The 22,549-nt window shown below is 37.2% G+C and overlaps 1 protein-coding gene across 3 annotated transcripts; it reads right to left on the reverse strand.

Annotated features, from left to right (window-relative positions):
• Positions 151–22,502, reverse strand: NME8 (NME/NM23 family member 8). 3 transcript variants are annotated; one of them, XM_021388785.1, is made up of 17 exons: positions 22,428–22,502; positions 21,409–21,447; positions 20,771–20,807; positions 20,615–20,672; positions 19,654–19,760; positions 18,857–18,928; positions 17,382–17,498; positions 16,794–16,860; positions 12,885–12,964; positions 10,484–10,576; positions 8,002–8,159; positions 7,009–7,187; positions 5,793–5,937; positions 5,017–5,124; positions 4,217–4,368; positions 1,292–1,436; positions 169–696 (listed from the first exon to the last, which is right to left on the reverse strand). In XM_021388785.1, exons 3-17 carry the CDS (start codon positions 20,801–20,803, stop codon positions 474–476), a joined length of 1,737 nt encoding a protein of 578 aa, XP_021244460.1. In that variant the 5' UTR covers positions 20,804–20,807; positions 21,409–21,447; positions 22,428–22,502; the 3' UTR covers positions 169–473. The 3 variants fall into 3 exon arrangements, with proteins under 3 accessions (XP_021244461.1, XP_021244460.1, XP_021244459.1); XM_021388786.1 differs by lacking the exon at positions 21,409–21,447 and having other exon boundaries at positions 151–696; positions 20,624–20,672; positions 22,428–22,465; XM_021388784.1 differs by lacking the exon at positions 21,409–21,447 and having other exon boundaries at positions 170–696; positions 22,428–22,465.

Consider the following 22,549-nt stretch of genomic DNA (forward strand, 5'->3'; position numbering starts at 1 on the left):
CCAGGCTGGATGTGGCTCTGGGCAGCCTGGTCTAGTGGTTGGCAACCCTGCACTCAGCAGGGGAGTTGAAACTCAATGATCTTTGAGGTTCTTTTCAACCCAGGCCATTCTATGATTCTATGATTAACAGTGTTTTAAGGACCTTCCTTGACCCTGTTTTTAAGATAATTGTACACAAAACACATCAGACTCTGGGGCTATTTGAAAGGCATACATTTGTTGAAGTGATAAACACCAAAAAAACCTATATACCTAGCATACATGAATAAATCACTACTAACATCAAATTTCTAGCACTTCTTACATGTTACATAAACATTCTTTGTTACACAGAAATTGGCTCGTAACAAAAAATGGATGGAATATGGAGGAAAATAGGTGTGTGCACATACATACAAGGTTAAATATAGGTGGCTAGGTAGACAAATGTATCTAATGACGACTATAAATTTCAAAAATCATATACTAATTGTTCAATCTATATCAATCTCACCAAATACATACTCAATGCTTTTCAGTGCATGTTCTCTATCAGATGATCCATGAACAGCATTAGACAAAATATTTTGTGCAAACTGAGCTCTAATTGATTCAGGAAAGCTTTCTTTTGCCTCTTCGGGATCTGTTGGACCCATTAGTTTCCTCCACTCTTCGACAGCATTTTCCTTTGTTAAGACCATTACCACTGATGGGCCCCTGTAAAATCAGTATATGGAAGTTCTTCCACTGTTGTGAGATGCAGATTTAGCTTTAAGTTCAGAGATATGAAAGCTTATGGTAAACATTATGCTATCTGAATAGTGTTAAACTGTTTAAATTTTAAAATGTGTTTCTGGAATGTTTTGTTTAAGACAATATAAACCTACTGATACCTATGTTTGAAAACCACAAAGATTATGACAATCAGCTTCTTGGATTTGGTCTTCTTGTTCTAAAAAGACTCTCACTCAAAAATTTCTGAAGCTGGACAACAAACACTTTTATCAACAGTTTTATATAACTGTGATAAAAATATTTGTCTTGCATGAAATGAGTTCTTTTAGAAACAAATCCAAAATAATAATTACTGTCTGTAATTCTGGAAAGAATTGTAAATTTTCATTTTAAAGTAAGGGCACTTCATGCTAAAACGTAATTGTAAAATATTGAAAAATTGATTGAACTTGTCAGAGAAAGTAACAGAGGATAAAATCCTCAGCCCACATAGCGAGTTGCATGTTTTGTTGAGTCTATAATTCAGAGATGTGATGCATACTTTACATAACTCAGTACTGTATAGCTAGTTACTTACTCAGTCATACATGACACTAGCTCTTCGAAAAAGGGTTTTCCTTCATGATCCTTATAAAACTGTGTAGCCATTTCACGAGTTAAAGCTTGTTCTTTAATTTTTGAGATAGTAAATCCAGCATCTTTCACTTTTTGCATAATTTCATCTAGAAGAATAACAAGCAAATTCACTCTTTCTTGTTTTAAGTAGCTAGCTCAAATGAGAAAGAAAAAAAAATTGATGCAAAAAAACTCTTTAAAAGAGTCAGAAAATATTGCATCTACTCTTTAAAATAACACAAACCACTAGTATCTATTAAAATTTTACTTACAATGTCAAGCAATTGTCAACAATATTACAAATGCTTTAACATTTCTCTAAAATATAAATAATCTGCTGTCATAGAACTAAACTATCTCTATGCAGGTGACAAACCTCTATTGTTGCTAATTATACTAGTAGCATTCATTGCTATTTCTGCCACTGGACAGAATGTGGTATGTAGTTGTAATGCCACATCACACACAAGCTGGCTTGATAAAATAAGTCTGGATTGTTACAGGAGAGGAAGAAAGACCAACAAAGTCAACGATGAGTTAACAATTAGAAAGACTACTGAATTACTAAGAAAGAAAAGAAGAATGCTAACATGAGGCTTTGGAGCCAGAGGTTTAAAAAAAAAAAAGTAGGAGCAAAAACCTTAGGCAAGATTGCAAATGCATGGTGTTCTTTTTACTTTGACCTTTTCTCATTCTCTGTGTCTGATGGCAAGTTAAACCAAGGATAGAACAAAGAAAGCAATAAGTAGAATTCCAGCCCTGAACTTCAGGAGAGCCAACTTTGACCTCTTCAAGGACCTACTTGGAGGTATCAAGCACCACTTATTCCAAGTTCAGAACCAGTGCATTCCTAAGAGTAAGAAATCAGGCAAAGGTGGCAGGAGACCTGCATGGATGAACAAGAAGCTCATGAAAAAAACTGAAATGGAAGAAGAAAGTCTATGAAATATAGACAAGGGGTCTGGCCACTTGGGAGAAATATAGAAACATCAGAGCTTGCAAAGATGCCACAAGGAAGGCTAAGGCCCACTTGGAATTAAATCTGGTGAGGGAGGTCAAGGACAACAAGAAAGGATTCATTAATTATGTCAACAGTACAAGGAAGATCAGGGAAAACGTGGATCCGGTGCTGAATGAGTTGAGTGCCCTTGTAACGGAGTACACTGAGAAGGCGAAGTTACTGAATGCCTTCTTTGCTTCAGTCTTTACTGCTGAGACTGCCCCTCAGGAATCTCAGACCCTGGAGGTAAGAGAGAAAGTCTGGAGAAAGGAAGATTTCCCCTTGGTTGAGGAGGATCCGGTTAGAGATTGTTCAGGTAAATTAATTGGACGCAGTGGGTCTTGGTGTTATGCACCCACCACGAGTACTGAGAGAGTTGTCAGAAGTGATTGTGAAGCCACTCTCTATCATCTTTGAAAGGTCATGGAGAATGGGAGAGGTGCCTGAATCCTGGAGGAAAGCCAGTGTCACTCCAGTCTTCAAAACTGGCAAGAAGGAGAAGATGGGAAACTACAGGCCAGTCCCTGGGAAGTTGATGGAACAGCTTCTTCTGGATGTCATCTGAAGCAAGTGGAAGAGAAGAAGGTAATCTGGAGTAGTCAACATGGATTCACCAAGGGGAAATCATGCTTGCCCAGTCTGGTAGCCTTCTCTGATATCTTGACTGACTGGGTAGATGAGGTAATGAGAGCAGTGGATGTCATGTACCTTGACTTCAGCAAGACTTTTGACTGTCTCCCATAACATCCTCATGGGTAAGCTTTGGAGGTGTGGGATAGACAAGAGGACAGTGAGGTGGATTGAGAACTGGCTGACTGGCAGAGCTCAGAGGGTTGTGATCAGTGGTGCAGAGTTTAGTTGGAGGCCTGTAGCTAGAGGTGTTCCCCAGGAGCTGGTTCTGGGTCCAGTCTTGTTCAACATCTTCATCAGTGACCTGACGTAGGGATAGAATGCACCCTCAGCAAGTTTGCTGATGATACAAAGCTGCGAGGAACAGCTGACACACCAGAAGGCTGTGCTGCCGTTCAGTGAGACCTGGACAGTCTGGAGACTTGGGCAGAGAGGAACCTGATGAGGTTCAACAACGGCAAGTGTAGAGTCCTACACCTGGGGAGGAATAACTGCATGCATCAGTACAGGTTAGGGGCTGACCTGCTGAAAATTAGCTCTGCAGAGAAGGACCTGGGTATTCTAGTGGACAGCAGGTTGGCCATGAGCCAGCAGGGTGTCGTTGAACTTGAACAGGAAGTTCCATACGAACACAAGGAAGAATTTATTTTCTTGGGGGGTTACAGAGCACTGGAACAGGCTGCCCAGAGAGGTTGTGGAATATCCTTCTCTAGAGTTGTTCAGAACCTGCCTGGATGCTTTTCTGTGCAACCTGCTGTAGGGAACCTGCTTTATCAGGGGGTTGGACTAGATGATCTCCAGAGGTCCCTTCCAACCCCTATGATTCCGTGGTTCTGTGATACTATGATTGTACAGGAATGCATCTAACTCAGCAATGGCTCATTTTGAGTCAGTAGGGAAAACTGTCTGAAATCAGTAGCATGACTTAGGAAAGCCTCTCTGTCCTTAAAAGAACACTGGGCAGCTAGTTTGTGCACGTGCCTGGCTTTTAAACTGTTTAACTTAGCTCAGAATTCTCCCACTTCAATTCACCAGTCTTCTTGTGAAGAAAGAGCTGTAGGCTTCTTAAGAAAGGAATTGTCACAGTTGAGACCTCGATATGAATTATGCAAGCCCTCTAAAAGCATTTATCTGCATGGTAAAAGCATCTCATAGGAGAAATATAATGCATCTGGCATGATTTACTGCAGTATACATTGCTAGTATTTTGTAAAAATAACATCTGAAGAGATAGCCTATGCTTTCTAGATCACTTACCTTTGTGATCTTTAGCAGCAGCAGGTTTGATTAATGCCAAAGTGTGCTCCTGAGGGAAGAAGAACTCTAATTCCTTCTGAGCATCGTCAACTGAAGAACTACCATGCAGCTGATTAATATCTACGTTGTCGACTGCATACTTTGCACGTAAACTAAGAGTCATTAAAACAGTGAAGTTATTAAAGGGAAAACTTATCTTGAGCTTTAGCTATGACTAACCTTAACCTAGTGTATTGAAGTTGATCTGGCAAATTAAGTGCTCTGTGATCTCTCTGGAGGTGTAAGAATCTGCCTACAGAAAGAGCAATCAAATTTTAATTAACCACATGAAATATGATGACTTTTCTTCCTGTCATCTTCTTGTATTTCCAAGATAATACCAGTTTTTGCTTAATGAAACAGCACTTCTGTCAACAATAAGATGATATCACAGCAGCTTATTAGAACAATACTGCAAGCAGGTGAGAAAATAACGTGTTAATTCATAAAATATGTGAAAGAAACTCAGTCACAAATAACATAATCCACCAATGAAAAGTTTTTCTTAGCCTAAGAAAACAGGCATTTGGTTTGAAAAACAATGGTGCTATTTCAAAGAAAACCAACAAAAAATCAATACTAAAAGTGCTGTTACTGTAATACTTTTCATCTAAGAAAACTTTAACAAGCTGCAGAAATATACATCAGCTTCCAGACGATGGCACTATAGTTACACCAGTTGGAATGTGATATTCATTGAGATGAAGAATAAGAAGGTAAATTAGAAGCTGAGGGTGATAGTTTACTATTTTATGTGCTACCTGTTTGGATTATTCTTCTTTGCCTCTTCAATAGTCTTTGGGCCTAATAAATCTCTCCAGTGTGCTATAGCATTTTGTCGTGTTAGAGCAAGTACAAGAGTTGGACCACTGTAAAATAGAAAACTGGCATTAAAAACATCAAATATTAAGCTTTCTGTAACTGGCAAAAAGAATTTAATCACATGTAGTTGAGGCCAGGAAAACAAGCCTACTACTGAAGGATTTTAAAACCAGTATCTTCTCAAACAGCTACAGTCTGATAAAACCTTATGGAGCTTAAATGAATTAAAATTTCAAAGTCAGTTACCAAAATGGCAGGAATGTTACAGAATTGGGCTATGTCTTTATTATTAGACACAAAAATGCTGATCAGCTCCTAAGATTTTGTATTCATCCCAGCCATGTTACATTGGAAGAGAATATCCAAATATGATTATTTTTTTCCACTCCAAGAAGTCCACCACACAGCCTGAATCAAGATTACTCTTATAGACAATCTAAATGCAGCTTTCCAGAGCACAGCTCAACTGTTTTCATTCAAATCAACAGAACCGACTGACATCCTGCAGTCATGAAGTCACTGGTAATTTTTAAAAATATGATTTCTCTACTTGGTAATTATCTCATTATCTGCAATTGTCTGTTTCTGTTTTGAATTTTATTAAACTCTCAGATATGATGGTACCTTGTAGCCATAAAATATTCAATTCAGTTATTTGTTTTGTAAATTTCAGTCTCATTTATAAACCCAAAGTCCCATTTTTCATTTACCTTACCTGGTCATTTGCTCTAGCAGGGCTGGGAAATAGTCTTCATTTTCATGTTCTTTATAAAATTCACGTGCCTGTTCTTCAGATAGGGTTATTTCCTTCTGCATTGCTACCTCAAAGCCATCATCCTTTATTCTTTGCAGAATTGAATCTGTTTAAATTATTGAAATAATGCTAAATCACTATCCACTCATCAATTCATACACTTGTGAAGAAATGACATGGACTTTCCAGTAATAATGTTAATGTTTTACAAGGGAATTAATTTTGAAGCTGAAGAATAGAAAGCTAATTTAAAGCAACTGCTAGATGTTTTTGGTAGCTGCCTGGACGCTTGTAAAGCTGATGCTCGCTCTCTTAAGGTTTTCTCTCACTTCAGAAATCTCAGTAGGAATTCCTGACTGAGAAATTTGATATGCATTGCAATCAATGAAGGAAAATATGGAGATTTTTGTATAGATAGATATTAATTTAACCATGTCTTACAAGAACATAGGCATAAATATCAGGCACAAGTCAAAATTATAATTCTCCATACATAGGACTGCAAAAGGGATCTTCTTAGCAAATTACTGGATAGTAATCAAGGAAATAAATACATGAAAAGGTCAAAATTCTAGCTTTACAAATCTTTGTGTTTACGTTAATTCCAGTACAGAAATTCTTTAATTTAAATAAGAAAGCTAACTATGATCTAGCAAGAAATGTAAATATACATAAGAAGAAACTTATTTGGATGGAGCTTCATACTAATGGGGTAGATTTTCTGATCCAATCTGTAAACATCTTGTCTGTATAGACTTATTCGTGTGCAGCAGTGTCTTACGCAACATAGCACATCCTGAGTCAGACCTTTTTCACTCTTGCCATTGATCTACCCTGGACCTGCCAGGGATAGTATCAGCTACTATATTATGGTGGGAAGTATGATACATTATAGTACACTTCAAAAATGCTAGCTTCTCTGAGACATCTTCTATAAACATAATAAAGATAGTCTTAAAATATCAACCAAAGGAACAAAATGGTTTTGACATTTATATTCTAAATATATCAAACACATTAGCTATGTAACTTTTTCCTGATAAAGATTACTGACAACTTAATGCTGAGCGGAAAATATAATCTAACTCCTTTTCATTAGTAGAGTTAAAATTCTTGAAATTCAAAATATGAGACTTTTTATTTGCCCTAGATGAAAAATGTAGTTATTAAAACTTACCCCGTCTTTCCCTTAGGGCACAAGGTCTAATTAAGGCCAATGTCTTTTCAAATTTTTTATCTGTGTTATTTCTATTAAAATTTGGGAAAAAGAAGGCGAGTTGCCTGCTAGCATCTTCTAAACTGTCTGGCACATCACATATATTTGATATAGTCTTATTTTCTTCAGTTCCTTGCAACCTAGAAAGACATAGTTATGCCATCTTTTAGTCAGGTTATGACAGGTTATTTTTTGGAACAAAGATTTTTAAATACTGCTTTCTGTAAATCTAAGTATAATGCTTAATCCAATATCTGTATTTTTGTGAACTCTCCACTGTCTTGTGCTGTGTATGCAACTTAACATCCTATTAAATGTTCTTTACTAAATACTTGACATAAGAGCGAAATAGACATTCCAAGATATCATGACTGTGAACAGCAAATCCTTGCAATCTACTTATATATCTCCATTTAAAAAAGCAAACAAAAACAAACAAAAAAACCTGCAACCCCTTCCAACTTGTTTGCTGGCTTTTACATAGTGATCTCAGGGAGCACAGCGTGCTTCAGGTTTCCCCAGATGTTACTCAAGCCACTTCTACAGCTTCGTGGCATACATAAGAATAAACATGGAGAACAGCGCAACACTCAGTTTGCAGTGCTGGCAGTCACTTTGTCTTAGTGAACTAGTATGAAGTGTAATTGCATGGACTACACCAGCTTTGAAGTACAGCACTGTTCCTCTTAGACAGACAATTCATTCAAGTCTAGTTCTGAATCAGCAAGAGATCAGTGCCCTTTGCTTGTTATCTTTCCCTGGGAAGCATGGAGTTTCTATGTTCCCCAAGGAGCTATAATCAGATACGTAGTGATGGACCAGGTAAAGAACTCTGACTGCTCCCTGAGTCCTGTCCACATAGACATGTAAAAGTATGTAAGAATAACTCTTTGTTTATTATGTTTTTGGAATACTGTAACTGAATTGCATATTCCAATTAATATTGTTATTTACCTGTCTGGCTCTTCAGCCTCAGTCTCATCAGGCATGCTTTCACTTGTTTCATGCAGTTCTGTCCAGAGAGGAATAGCATCCGTTGCTTTTTTTTTAGTGATTATCAGAATATGGCATGGTCCGCTCATCATGAATTGAACAAAATCATCAAAATCTGGCTAAAAACGTAATTTTTGTTTTGCCATGAATTGAACAAACTCTGGTATTATCATCAGAAATGAAGCCATCCTTTTTTAAGTAACTACACTCCTGTTCTAAAAAGGCATTAGTATATATTATTCAAAATCCTATCATACTGTTTGAAAGACTTTTTGATCAGTCATTTGAGAAAATAAAATTATAAAATGTCTAAAATGCAATTAATTGAGATAAATGAAGTAAGAAAAGTAAATTAAGCAAGCACTATATATTCCTCCAGTTTAAAGTGCAAATGATGAGAAGAAAATGATCTAGAAATTAATTCAACGTGATCAAATGCTATGCTTGTAGTAGCACTTACCACGTGCTGCAATACAATTCCATGCATAATTTTTCACACCAAAAATCAAGTAGCTCATAGGAAATACAGAACAAAATATTTGCAAGAAATTTGTATGCTTTTCCATTATTCTCTTTGCCATACTGTTTCCACTCCTTCAGTTTCAACCTTCAATCATGTGAACGGACATTTTAATCAGAAAATAACTTTTCAAGCTCTTGTAAGTTATTAATATTTTCTTCCTTGTTTGTCACCATTTTCTTCAATATTAAAATGTCCTCAAATAACTTTTCTAAAGTATGTGATTCTGTCTTTTCTTTACCAGCCACCCTCATATGATCATGCATGATATATTTTTCCTTTAGTAATATGAGGATGACATATTCGTATGTATTTCTTCTCTCTTTCATTTATTTTAATTTCTACATGTCCATGTAAACCACTTTACAAGGTGAGAAACCTCAAAGAATCCACTGAATGAAATACATTTAGTACATTGCATAAAGTGAGTATGCTATTGTGTCTTTAAAAATACTCTTGTTCACATTAGAAGAAATAGATGTGGCTACTAGGCATGGCTCTCCTGGCTTCATTGTTAAAAGGGAACAACTTCTTCCAATTATATCTGAAGGTCTATTAACTTGAGTCTCCATTCTCTTATAATTGGTAGTCCCTGAACCTTCAACAGGTTAGCGTAGCATTAAATCAGGAAGAATTTTTCCCACTGAGCACAAAGTCTATATTCTATCTTGTCACTCCAACGTACTTACTTTTCAGCTTAGAATTACACTTTATGGCAAATAACGTAAAAGGCTTCTCAGCATGCACAGAGCCCGCTGAACTGGTTCTGATAGTTCATAGCAGTTTTCTGTGAACCTGACTATTCCAGTGTTGTCATGGATTTACTTCTGTCTAGTAGTGCTGTATTATATCAAACACTGTATGCTTTCTCCTTGTCTTCCTCCTATGTCTCCCACTGCATCTAACTAATCTCAAATTTGGCTGTTCTTCTCATGAAGGTGACATATACCTGTATTTCAAATCTGCCTCTGTCTGTCTAAACTAGAATTCCAGGTTGCAAAACCAAGCTCTTCATAATTCCTCACATACTCACCCTGTTACTTCCTTCCTAAACAACACTGCAACAATCTGATCATTACTATTTTTCCCCTATGGCTTCAGTAAGAACAATCTTATTTCACTCTCATTCATTTGTAGTGCTGCAAGAACATTTTCTCAGCTTCTTATTTTGATTATGTCAACCTTTTATTTTTACCTTGGTCCCTCAGATAATATCAAACAAACTAGCTGTCTGCATATAGTTCTAGACTACCTTATTCAGATTTTAAATAGAAATAAATATTTACTAAGATGCATAATTTTTTGTGATTCAAACCCTTCTGTAGAGTCAACTTAGCTAACTTCTGCCAAAACACTTGGCAATATTCAATTGCCACTTCGCTAAACCATTGTCCTTTAATGGTAAAAAACATCATTTCATTGTTTCCTTGAACTGTCTGCAATGTCCCCTAGTATAGGATAGGGACAGAAAAATAACCTTCTCTGGAGATGTTTTACCCTTCTGCCTGTGCCTGTGCTTATTGCCAGTACTGTCCAGTGACAAAAATTGTGAAGGAAAGAAAAAGTAATTTATGCTATTGCTTATTTCCTGGCTGGAAGTCATAGGCTATGATTAAGGATCAAGCACATTCTGAAAGAGAAAGAAGTAATAAAATATTTTAGCTTTTAATTGGAATTTAATACTTAGTAGAAATGTTAGACTGCTACCAGGCTACATTTCTACAAAGGTCAGTAAGAAAAAAGAGAGGTAATTTTTTTTTCTATGTACTAAACCTCCACTAATTCAGTTCTTCAACATATTAAGAAGTTACAAGCCAGAGTTTTAAAAATACATACAGCCACACTGATATACCTTATCCACTTATTTTGTTTAGTTTTTTTTCTTTTGTTTTTGCTTGTGTGTGGGGTTTGTTTTTTTCCTACCTGTTCTCTTTTCTTGGTGTAGAATTCTCTGATTTGCTCTTCAGTTAGCATTTTCTCTTCTGATGCTGCAATGCCAAAGCCTGCGTCTCTAATCTGCAATTATACAGTCATTACTCAGTGGCATTTGACAAAAGATATATATAAAGTCCTATGTAAACCTAGAGATGATTGATTATGGATGCCATTTTAAATTTGAATTATCTGAAATATTCCAAATATAACTCATATATTTGCCTAAACTAAAATTCCAGCTTTTCAAAGCCGTTTACTGAATTCAGGATGACAATGTTCACTATGTTAATGTCTATGGAAAATATAGTGCAGTGCAATGTGTGCATTCATGGAGTGGTTAATAATTCTTTTTATTTAACATTGAATAAACTTTTTTTTACTATTGTGAATGATTAACATGCAACTACTTCTAAAAATCGTATATAATCTCTATTAGAATCACAGTAACCATTTAAATGTGTGCTTGTCAGGTACTGTTGCAATACAAATAGGCTAAACTTTTTGTTCACTAGACTTGAAGAACAGCAGATATCAAAAATAAAATGTATTTTATGATTGTTTTTAATTACATTACTACACTAAATTCAAATATATATGAGATACGCACTTGCATGATCTGAATCAAAATTCATAGTCCCACTGATAAGGGATTTATACCATATGCCTATATCTAAACAAATATGGCATTATTGCACCATCCCTGGAGGCATTCAGGGCCAGGCTGGATGTGGTCTGGGCAGCCTGGTCTAGTGTCTGGCAACCCTGCACTCAGCAGGGGCTGATCTTTGGAACTAGATGATCTTTGAGGTCCTTTTCAACCCAGGCCATTCTCTGATTCTCTGATTCTCTGATTCTCTGATCCTGCGATTCTATGATTCTATGATTCTATGATTATTCAGCCCCATATGCCAATATCAGACTAATTACCAACACTCTACTTTTTAAAATCCCCTATGATGCTGCTGAGTTTTCATATAGTCTTGAAAAAGTTGTATGTGGAAACAGTATTGGTACACACCTCATAAGGCAGTGTACAGATAAAGAGCCAACTGACAGCCAGCTGCTCAGCTACATCTGAATTGCCTTCAGACACTGCCTGCTGTTTCTGCCCTTATTGAGCCTCCTTCCTTTCTGGCCAAGATGGAGAAAGTGCAGAAACAAGGCATACAACACTGGTTTTCTTTCCTGTATAGGTCACAGACCCTCCCATAATGCTTTTTCAATTTAAAATTTTATCTTGGTATATAGCGTGATGAGCACTTTTTTTTTTTTTTTTGTATCAGAAGCAGTGAGAAATTCCTATAATTGAAATGATCATTACTACAGTATTATATTCTGAAAGGAAAGAGAATTTCTCTTTTCTTGTGTGATGGCTTAAATAAATGCAAGATCCTTTGATGCATTAAGACTCTTACTGGTGTTCAATGTCTGATTATAGTAATTACTAGTGCACATAAATCAGTTTTACGACCTACAAGCATATGCTAAGTCATTTATATGCACGTGCACACTATCCCACAATTAGCTGATTAGCTGCTTTATGTGTGCCTACAGTTCTTAAAGAGACTGTGCAGTCAGGAAATATATCTTCTGTACCTGAAAGAATTAACTTCACCACCATTGTTTCTAGATTTCATTTCTTTTGCAATATGAGAAGAAAGGCACTCTTCTGCTTGTGGATTTCATGTGTCAGTGATCTCCACAGTATAAATCCACATCACAGAATCACAGAATCACAGGATTGTAGGGAATACTATAATCCTGTGATTAATATTCTCTCTAGAGAATATTAAGTCCAACCCCCTGGTAAAGTAGGCTGCCTACAGCTGGTTGTACAGGAATGCATCCAGGCTGGTTTTGAATGTCTCCAGAGAAGGAAACACCACAACCTCTCTGGGCAGCCTGTTCCAGTGCTCTGTCACTCTGACAGTAAAGAAGGTCTTCCTTGTGCTCCAGTTTCTGCCCCTTGTTTTGTTGTTACTCGCCACCAAAAAGAGTCCACCCTGCTTTGACTTGACTCCTGAACTTATGAACAGTAATTAGATCCCCTCTCAGCCTTCTCTTCTCCAGGCTGAACAGTCCCAGCTCTCTCAGCCTTTCCTCATAACAGAGTTGCTCCAGGCCCCTCATCATCTTTATATATATGTACATATATATAATATAAAATATAGCATACCTTACTTACTGGCATAAAATATTAAAGCAACAGTATCAATCTGAATACTATATTATTTCAGGGCAAAATTAACTTGTATTCACTATCGTTATCAGACACGCATTAACAAGCAGTGTTATAAAGCCTGCAAATAAATCAGGATCTATTTGATCTCCCATCTTATTGTGCCACCTAACTAAAAAGGGTGAATGAATCTTTTCAAGTTCTGTCTACCTTTTGTTTAATTTCTTCTACACGTCCCTCTGAGACATCATCAGGTTTTATAATTCCAACAGAGTATGTGACTTCTTCTTCTGGAAAATAGGAAAAATCATGTGGCAATGAGTATGTTTATCAAAATAAATATATATCTAAATTTTCCATTACTTACAAGTGAGTCTCTTTAAATATGTCACTATTTTAGTATTGAGATGATCAAGAAGTTTTTCCAAGAAATAAGTGACTCCAGCACATAAACACATCTGGTGTTTTCAGGTCATATGGTAGAGAAATGGTCTACATGCAGCTAAGCGTGGTGCAAAATCTACAATGCAGGATGAATGCTTTCTCTAGGAAGCTTTTCTATGAGCAGGACTAGAATATGAAAAGAATAAATACTACAGTGAAAATCTCCTGTGACTGTCAGAGATTTCCAGTAAAATGTACATTTTTTGTCTTAGTAGATGTTTATATCCTTTGTATTGTGTCATTTGCAATAAATAACTGCTGAAGTAACGCTTGCTAACACAATCTAGTATTTAAAGCAAGAGGTGTTCCTGCTCATAGACATGCTATTGCAGCATCTGTAGCATACACATAACTGCAAAATTAAAGTGTTCAGTAGAAAATATAAACTATATCTTTCTAGAATCTGGGGTGTACATTTAAGTATTCAAATGTAATTCAATGAGATCTCAAACACTGCAGAAGAAGTTAATGACTGCTTGTCATGGTTTTATGATTTTCGGTTATTGGTATTCCACATCATAACATCATGTACTGTATGTACCTGGTTCTCAGAAGAGAAGGACTACTACATTCCTCAGGGTACTTTGCTCCTCTGTTACCATTTCTGGCCAGAGGGAAAAGATAAAAACTTGCAGATCACGAGACCTCGTCCCTCTTTCCACCCATCTCTCATCCTGGCAGCACCTCGCTCCCCAGCCGTCTTATCGTCGGTACTAGAGTAAGGCCTACCTTGATTTTGGACATTCTCTCTCACTGTATAGGATTTATCAGCTTAAATTGTAATTATATTGTATTATAGTGTGTTGTTTTGCATTCCGATATCTTATTTAGTAAATTAGTCTGTTTCTCCTCAGATTCTTGCCACTGTTCTTTCCTCTCAGGGCCATCTCCTTACCTGTTTCCCCTTTTCCCTTTTCCTGGGGCATGGACCCGTGGGTCCCCCGTCCCATTCGTCACGGAACCGGGCTGAACGCCCGTAAACCATTGACACTGCTCTAATGGAAACACAAGACTGCTATTCATTGCCAATACTAGAAAACACTCAAAGACATCTGCATGTGGTAGAGAATATATTACAACAGAGTATGCGTGCTTCAGAGCTTCTGAAGGATTCCCTAACCTGAAGCTGAATCCAAATTTAAACTCTTTGCCCTGATTTTGATGAATATTTAGATTACGCAGATTAGTGAGAAATCTGTATATACTTTCTAAAGGATTTACAATACTGTATTACTAAGTCTCAGAGGATTTATAAGAAAAAAAATGTTAATGCTGAAGTCAGGAACATGCCACTTACAAAATACAATAAAGAAGATGTGAAAAGGAGGAAGGGACATGATTTAATCCATGATGGTGATCTAGTGCTTTCTCATAGGAAAAAAATATAAGAGAGAACAAGGAAAATAATATTGCATTTCAACCTTGTTAAATGATATTCTAGGCATACATGAAGCATCAGCTTCAAGAAGCTTCAGTACCATTTTGTTTTTTTTCTGTAGAACATCAAAAGGTTGGCCAACACCACTTCGACAAACGTGGGAGAGCTGCTCCAAAAGTATCGCTTCCTGTTTTACTATCTGGGCCCATGATGTCAGAGGCAGAAGTTGGTGGTATGGCAGTTGAGGCTGAACCTTCCAGGCCAATAGTCCACTACATGTTGTTGCCATGAGACAGATGGCAGCCGAGGGGCAGTCTAACAAAGCGATGCCTGACATGGAAATGCGTATGAAGAAAAGATGTCACTGAATTCCTCAGTGCAGAAAAAAATGTACCCACTGGCATCCTTCAACACTTGCTGAATGTCTATGGAGACCAAACAGTGAATGTGAGAACAGTGAGGCAGTGGGTGTTGCGTTTCAGCAGTGATGATAGCAATGTGAAAGCCGTGTTCTGGATAACCATGCGTAGATGTCATACTACAAAATGAAGAATGTCTTAATCATCTAATCCGCATGAACCAGTGGCTTACAATCCAGGAACTGTGTGTGGAGCTGAATACTGGCTTCAATGCAGTGGAAACAGTGTTAGCAACATTGGAATACCACAAAATTCACACCAGGTGAGTCCCACGAATGCTCGTGCAGGAACAGGAAGAACACCATATGCCAGTTTGTCAGGACCTACTGAACCAATGTGAGGCTGAAGGTGAGAGTTTCCAGGACTGCATCATTACTGGTGACAAGTTGTATATGAGTCCAAGTCAAAATGGCAGTCCATAGAGTAGTGACATGTGAATTCTCCGTAGAACAAAAAGTTCAAGATGCAACCCTTAGTGAGTAAAGTGGTGTGCACTGTCTTTTGTGATAGGAAAACAGTGATTCTTCTGGATTTCCTGGAACTCAGAGAAACCAGTAACTCTGTTCACTATATTATGGTGCTAACTAAACTGAAGGCTCAAGCTTCCAGAGTGAAGCCAGAGAAGACAACCTTTCTTTTGCAACACAAAAACACCAGGCCCAATATCATTTTCCCTCTGTACTCCGCCCTGGTGAGGCTGCACCTCGAGTACTGTGTCCAGTTTTGGGCCCCTCACTGCAAGAAAAGACATTGAGGTCCTGGAGCGTGTTCAGAGGAGGGCGACGAAGCTGGTGAGGGGTCTGGAGCACAGGCCTTATGAGGAGTGGCTGAGGGAACTGGGATTGTTCAGTCTGGAGAAGAGGAGGCTCAGAGGAGACCTTATCACTCTCTATAACTACCTGAAGGGAGGTTGTAGTGAGCTGGGGGTCGGCCTCTTCTCTCTTGTAACTAGTGACAGGACGAGGGGAAATGGCTTCAAGTTGCGCTAGGGGAGATTTAGGCTGGACATTAGGAAATACTAGTTTTCTGAAAGAGTGGTCAGGCACTGGAATGGGCTGCCCAGGGAGGTGGTTGAGTCACTGTCCCTGGAGGTGTTCAAGAAACATTTAGATATAGTGTTGAGAGACATGGTTTAGTAGGGTTATTGGTGGTAGGTGGATGGTTGGACTGAATGATTTTGTAGGTCTTTTCCAACCTAGCTAATTCTATGATTCTATGATTCTGAAGACTGTGGAGAACATTGCCATTCTTGGCTGCATTGTCCTACCACATACATTGTATAGTCTGGATTTGGTGCCTTCTGACTTTCATCGGTTTGGAATGATGAAAGATAGACTGCATGGGCAACATTTTCTTGGAAATTATGCCATCATAGTAGCTGTGAAGCAGTGGATCACTTCCACTGGTGCAGATTTTTATAAGCATGGCATGCAGGCTGTTATTAATCACTGGCAAAAATGCATAGCTAATGGTGGTGACTATGCTGAAAAACAGCTTTTTGTAGCAGAGAGTTTGCTCTATTAAACGATGTTATTGTGATCGTTGCATCTGTTATAGTTTCCATGGAAGTAAATAGGAGGCATTACATTCAGAGTGACCTACGTACATTGCTAACACAGGGACTGGTAAAAGTGATCTTCAGCTACTAATCTTACACACAACTTGAGTCCTGTATGTTCCTAAAAGGGCTTGAAAACACTAATTACGAAAGACCAGTATCTTAATTCCTCACAGAAGAAAACTTCTCAGTTTGACATCCTCAAACATAAATTCTCATGTTATTAACTTAATCAAAAGACAATCTACTGGATCTTGACATGTGCAATTCTTAATCAAAGAACTAAAACCAAATTTCTAAAATAGATCAAGTGTATTTACCCTCAGGTGCAGTCTCTTCAATAGACTCTTCTGACGATTTCTCTTCTAGGAAAACAAGTTCATCTACCTAGGGTAATTGTGAAAATAGGAGTACATCACCATTGTGAATCTAAACTTATCAAACAGCATTAGATCTTTACAACACTTTTTTCTTAATGTAATAACATATTTGCTGCTCAGGAAAGCCTGCAATTTGAAGGAATACTTTACGCTAGCCTGAATTTCATAAGTGATCTATAGTTTGTTTAAATTTTCCTTTTACTGAAAGTGGAAAAAAAAGATGATGACTTAAAAAATAAAAAGGTGATGAGTTGGACTGGTTTATCTGCTAGTGACATTTTGTTAGCAATCCATCCCTCCATTTCTCTGAATAATATAGCAATCTGTAATTTTCCTCCAGTTCTAAAAAGTAAAGGGATATTTCTAAAAAAAAATAAAAATCCCTTTACTATGCAGCAAAAAATTCAAAAAAATTAAGCATTACAGAAAATGAAATCAGGAATTGAGAGAAATCCATAAAGTGTTGTAAAAATACTCATTTATATTTATGTATCTTTTTTTTTTTTTTTTTTTTTTTTTTGTGAATACCTTGGGGCGTTCCTTCTGTCCAGCCAAAATTTCCCTCTCTTCTTGTACGAGTTCTGTTATTTTCTTATTTAAAAGAGGAGCATTTGCACCTCTCACTATTGTAATAATTTTGCCATTCTGTGAAAGAGCAAATAACACTCTTAGTTCTTATCTCTTACTTTACACATTTACTTCAGTTTTGGAACGTGTTGTATTTTGTGGTTTGTTTGTTTGTTTTTTCCCAGACATATCACGACTTGTACTCACTGAAGTTAATGCCAAAGATACTAATGCCTCTGCTGGTTCAGAATGAACCTTTCTCATCTTCACTTCTTCCTTTCCTTTTTTTTATGTAATTCTATGTTTGTTTCTAGACTTACCAAAAGAAGTCAAAAATAAATGCAAATAATTAGCTCACAATTGTAAGAGTTGGCCATTTTAAACTGAAAGAGATTGCATATAGGGAAGACATTTTTTATGCTGAGATGATAAGACACAGGAACAGGTTTCCCAGAGAAGTTGTGGATGTTCTATCGCTGAAGTTTTCAAAGTCAGGTTGGACAGCGCATTGACCAACCTGATTTAGTGAAAGATGTCCCTGTTCTTGGCAGAGGGGCTGGAAATGGATGATCTTTAAGGGCTTTCCAAGCCAGCGCATTCAGTAGTACTGTGATTCTATGATCCTATGATTCTATGATTCCATGATTCTATGATTTTATAAAAGAGAATTTTGAATCTTTTCATTTGTGTTGTTTCACCTCCTGCTATACCACATACAGAAACACCATAGTGAAGCTTACTACTGGTGATCAAAGATACCACTAATTTCAGCTGGCAGCATTCATATTCAAACCTGAAAGTATTCCAAAATTATTTTTTTGTTAATTTTTGTTCTTGGCTCCTTGGTTCAAATTCTAGCACTACCAAACGAATCAAAAACAAGAACAAAAAACAAACAAAAAAATACACTGTCTTCTAAGCTAGTGTTCTAAAGTGGAGTCCTAAGAGAAAACAGTCTTTCTGTGTCAATCAATGAGACAGTAAAAATACAATTCATCTTTACAATTGCTGAGGTGAGAAAAAGGCAATTTTATTTGTTTATCTTATAAAAACACTCAAGAGGTGGGAAATGGAAACTCTTCTTCCCTGAGGGAAAGTGTGCACAGAATAACCATTCCAGCATAGCCAAATGTAGGCACTTTATGTGAAGCAACCCTAGAAAAAAAAAAACAAAACTGATTTCTCAGTCACAACTACCAAATGTGGCTACAATAAAGCTTCTGTGGTGCTATGCGCAAACACAACAAAAATGTGCTCAGGAACCACAGATGAAGGCATGGCAAAAAACCTCAAGTAAACAACATCTGGTAATAAAATCCTATCTACTGTGAAATGTAAAGGCATGACTCATATGGTTTGAAGTTTATTTTTAATCTACTGAAAAATTAATGCAAAAATAGGCAATACATTAATAGAAACAAATGCAGTGTACTTACAACACAGAAGAGAAACACAGGTTCACATTTATTCCTGAATGGTTTCAGAGTCTCAATGCTGTCTGCTTCTGCCTAAAGTCAGATGAAGAAAATTATGTACTTGTTTATATCTATGCATATGTATATACGTACATAAAATCTTCTTGCTTGAAGGAAAACTGCAGCCATATATCATGTTACATCATCTCAGTAAAGTTTTATGCCACTTGCTGGTATTGAAGAAAGAACTGGTTTGGTGATGTGAGATTGGCCTCCCTTCATATTACAGCAGCTACTCATGGAAAAATGTCACCTTAGCACTATTTTTCCACATATAGCGTAGAGGATAATGTCTAGTACAATATTTTTCTGATAATTTACTTTTCAATTCCTCTTCTATGCTCTTTTAAAAATTGAAGGAAATATTTGGGAGAAAGATATAACACATTTTCAAGGGTGTAAGAGTTTTAAATGTGACAACAATGAGCAGACTTAAAACAGAAAAAAAAAAAAAATCCAAGAACAAAAACAGTATAGTCTGGCTTCCAAACATTTCAGGAACTCTTGTCAAAGAAAAGAAGATTTGGGGGATATTAACTCTCTTTCTATTATAATTTTTTCCATACTTAATATCATTTCTAATCCACCCGTGAAGAAAGTCTCATAAGGAGATATTGTGAAGAAAAGGCAACCAGGCCAAAATTGTAATGACTCAGCTGATATAAGGAAGGTAAAATGAAAACGTAAACACAGACTGATAAAAAGATGCATTTAACATAAACTATACTTAAAGTTCTATACATAATTTACATCCTTACCACTGCAAAATTCAGCACATCATCTTCACTAAATTCATTCTTCAATTTTCTGAATAAATTTACCACAGCTTTGCAAGGGCCACACCAAGCTTGATACACATCTATTACTAAAATATAAAGTTTTGAAATTACTAACTGCTGACTTGAGAAACTTATAAAATTAAACATACATATGAGTATTTTGGAATAGTACTGAGAAGATAGTTACGTATACCATGCAGTCCTCTTCTAATCAATGAATATTTCATGTATATATTGAGTGGATACATCATGGTTTCCTCTTTTATTTCTATTACTTTTGACAGCAGCGATGTATTTTGCAATACTGTTTGTGATAATTAATCCAAACAGCTACATTTCTTTCTTATTTTTCTTTTGACTATTATTTTTTCCCCCCACTGTTGCTTTTCATTCCTCTCAAAATCTTTATTCTACATTTTTCCCTCCAGGCGCTCATGCATACAATTCCTTTCCCATTATTGCATTTCTGTAGATACAATCCCATTTCAGATTTGTTCCCTCTGCCCAAACACAAATCCACAGAGATCTAGGAGATGTTGTTATTGTACTCAGGGAAATGAGAACTGGAAAAATACAGAAGATGCACTCTGAAGAATGCTGGCTGATTAATTGCTGAGTATTGCTGTACAGTATTAATTTAGTCCCTATGAGATTTTAGGGAAAACCTTCCACAGAAATGTCCTAACACTTATCATAAAAATACTCGCAATGGCTCTTTCTAATCATAAGTATATAAAAGCAGATAAAGTAATGGATAATATGATTTGTAACATATTCATTTGTTATAGAAGACAACATTTATTCATAGACAGTATGTATATTGAAAATATATTAACATAATCATTATTTAGAAGATAGTATGGTATTAATCTTTGTAGCTTTCTGTATTGCAGATGGGATGATATATGAGAAACTGTAAGAAAACAGTAACAGTCAGTACCTACTACACCTTTTGTCAGCAACATTTCATCCCACTCATTTTGGTTGCATATTGTGGTCTGAAATAAAATGAATTGACATTTTAACATCTTTGAAAGACAAAAAAAAAAAAAACACATTTAATCTCTAGAACTGATCATGTAATTAGAATTTATACCTGAAGCTGGATTTCTTTCTTCTTGCCTGCCATTTCCCTGCAATTAGAGGAAACATATCATAACATGAAGAGCAGTTAATATTCTTAAAGAAAAGTGAGCCACATTTGTGGCGTGTAGAACTGATTTTTTCAACATAGCATTGTCTTCTGATTCCCTTTAAACTTAACTCCACTGAAGCCCCTACTACAATGGCAGTTCGCACTTCACATCAGGATTCTGTGGAGCAATATGAGACTTACTAGCAGAACCAACATAGCACAGGAAACTGAATAAAATTTAGCTTCTTAATTTGTTAGGATCTTCAGTATTCTTTGGCCTCAAGCATTGCTCAAATTCATAATTGCTCTGATAAGAATGACCAAAGAACCTTGGATAGGATGACAGCTGCTGTGACAGTGAACCATTTCAGAAAAATAGTGATTAAAAAACTTCAACTCAAAATGTCATCAGAACAAGTTCCTTGTCTTCTGGGATATATGTAAAGCAATGATTTTCATGTGTCCCACAACTGAACTGCCAAATTGAATCATGACGCATTCATCATTCCCTCATTAATAAAACATACTCTTCTCTCTCTCTATTTTTTTTAATAGATATTTAACTTTGATCTGACTGGAAAAACTATTAAATTACATACTTGGGTGAAGTTTGATTTCAGTTTCCAGATGGATGTGGTCTGAAAGATAAATGTGTGACTGGATCAGCAGTGGAAGTGAGGTTTTTATAGCTCTTGGTTAAGATAGTAGCCTTTGTCATGGAAAAAAAAGGAAAGTGCCGCCATGAATGTCATCTCTGTTATCTGTGCACTGTTATCTAACAGCTCAACCAGCAAATGAGTCCAGAGGTAGAAGTGCCCTGTCATTCATGCTGGAGCTGCTCCCTTCAGAACACAGACAGAGGTATAGAGACCAGAGCAAGAGAGAACTCTTGCCCTGATGCCTCTGACTAATTCAAATATGAAAATAGACCTGGTTGCACACTCACACCATCACAGTGACATTAAAAACACACAATCTTTGCATATACACACTCAATATCTTAGCACAAACCTTTATTCACACATATACAGGAATGTTCTGGGATTGTTCAGTCTGGAGAAGAGGAGGCTCTGGAGAGACCTTAACACTCTCTACAACTACCTGAAAGGAGATTATGGCGAGGTGGATGTTGGCCTCTTCTCCCAGATAACTAGCAATAGGATGAGAGGGAATGGCTTCAAGTTTCATCAGGGAAGTTCAGGCTGGATTTTAGGAAAAAAATTCTCTCTGAAAGAATGGTGAGGCATTGGAGCAGGCTGCCCAGGGAGGTGGTGCAGTCACTATCCCTGGAGGTGTTCAAGAAACGGATAGATGTCACACTGAGTGAGGTGGGCAGGCATGGGTTGATGGTTGGACTGGATGATCTCAGTGGTCTTTCCAACCTTACTGATTCAATGATTCTGTGATTCCATTATCCCCAAGACCTTGTAGGATCTGGCCATACCCCTGTGCATACATTCAGACAGACACATACATAGCAGCATGTGCATTGGATCTTGTGTAGAACAGTGGATCCCAGACAACGATCAGCAGTTTGAGACACGTACCTCAACACACAAAACCCCGTGCCCACCCCTTGTCACCCACAGTGCCCACAGCACACACATCCCTGCCTCACCTGCGGCCACCTGTCTGGCAGCACCTCCCAGTGGCCCTAACAGCCACCCACCCAGTGACCTCTCCTAACGGCCGTAACAGCTGCCTGTCTGCTGGTGCCTCCCAACGGCCCCAAGGCACAGA

Source organism: Numida meleagris, chromosome 2 (genome assembly GCF_002078875.1).
Source record: "Numida meleagris isolate 19003 breed g44 Domestic line chromosome 2, NumMel1.0, whole genome shotgun sequence".
Lineage (NCBI taxonomy): Eukaryota > Metazoa > Chordata > Aves > Galliformes > Numididae > Numida > Numida meleagris.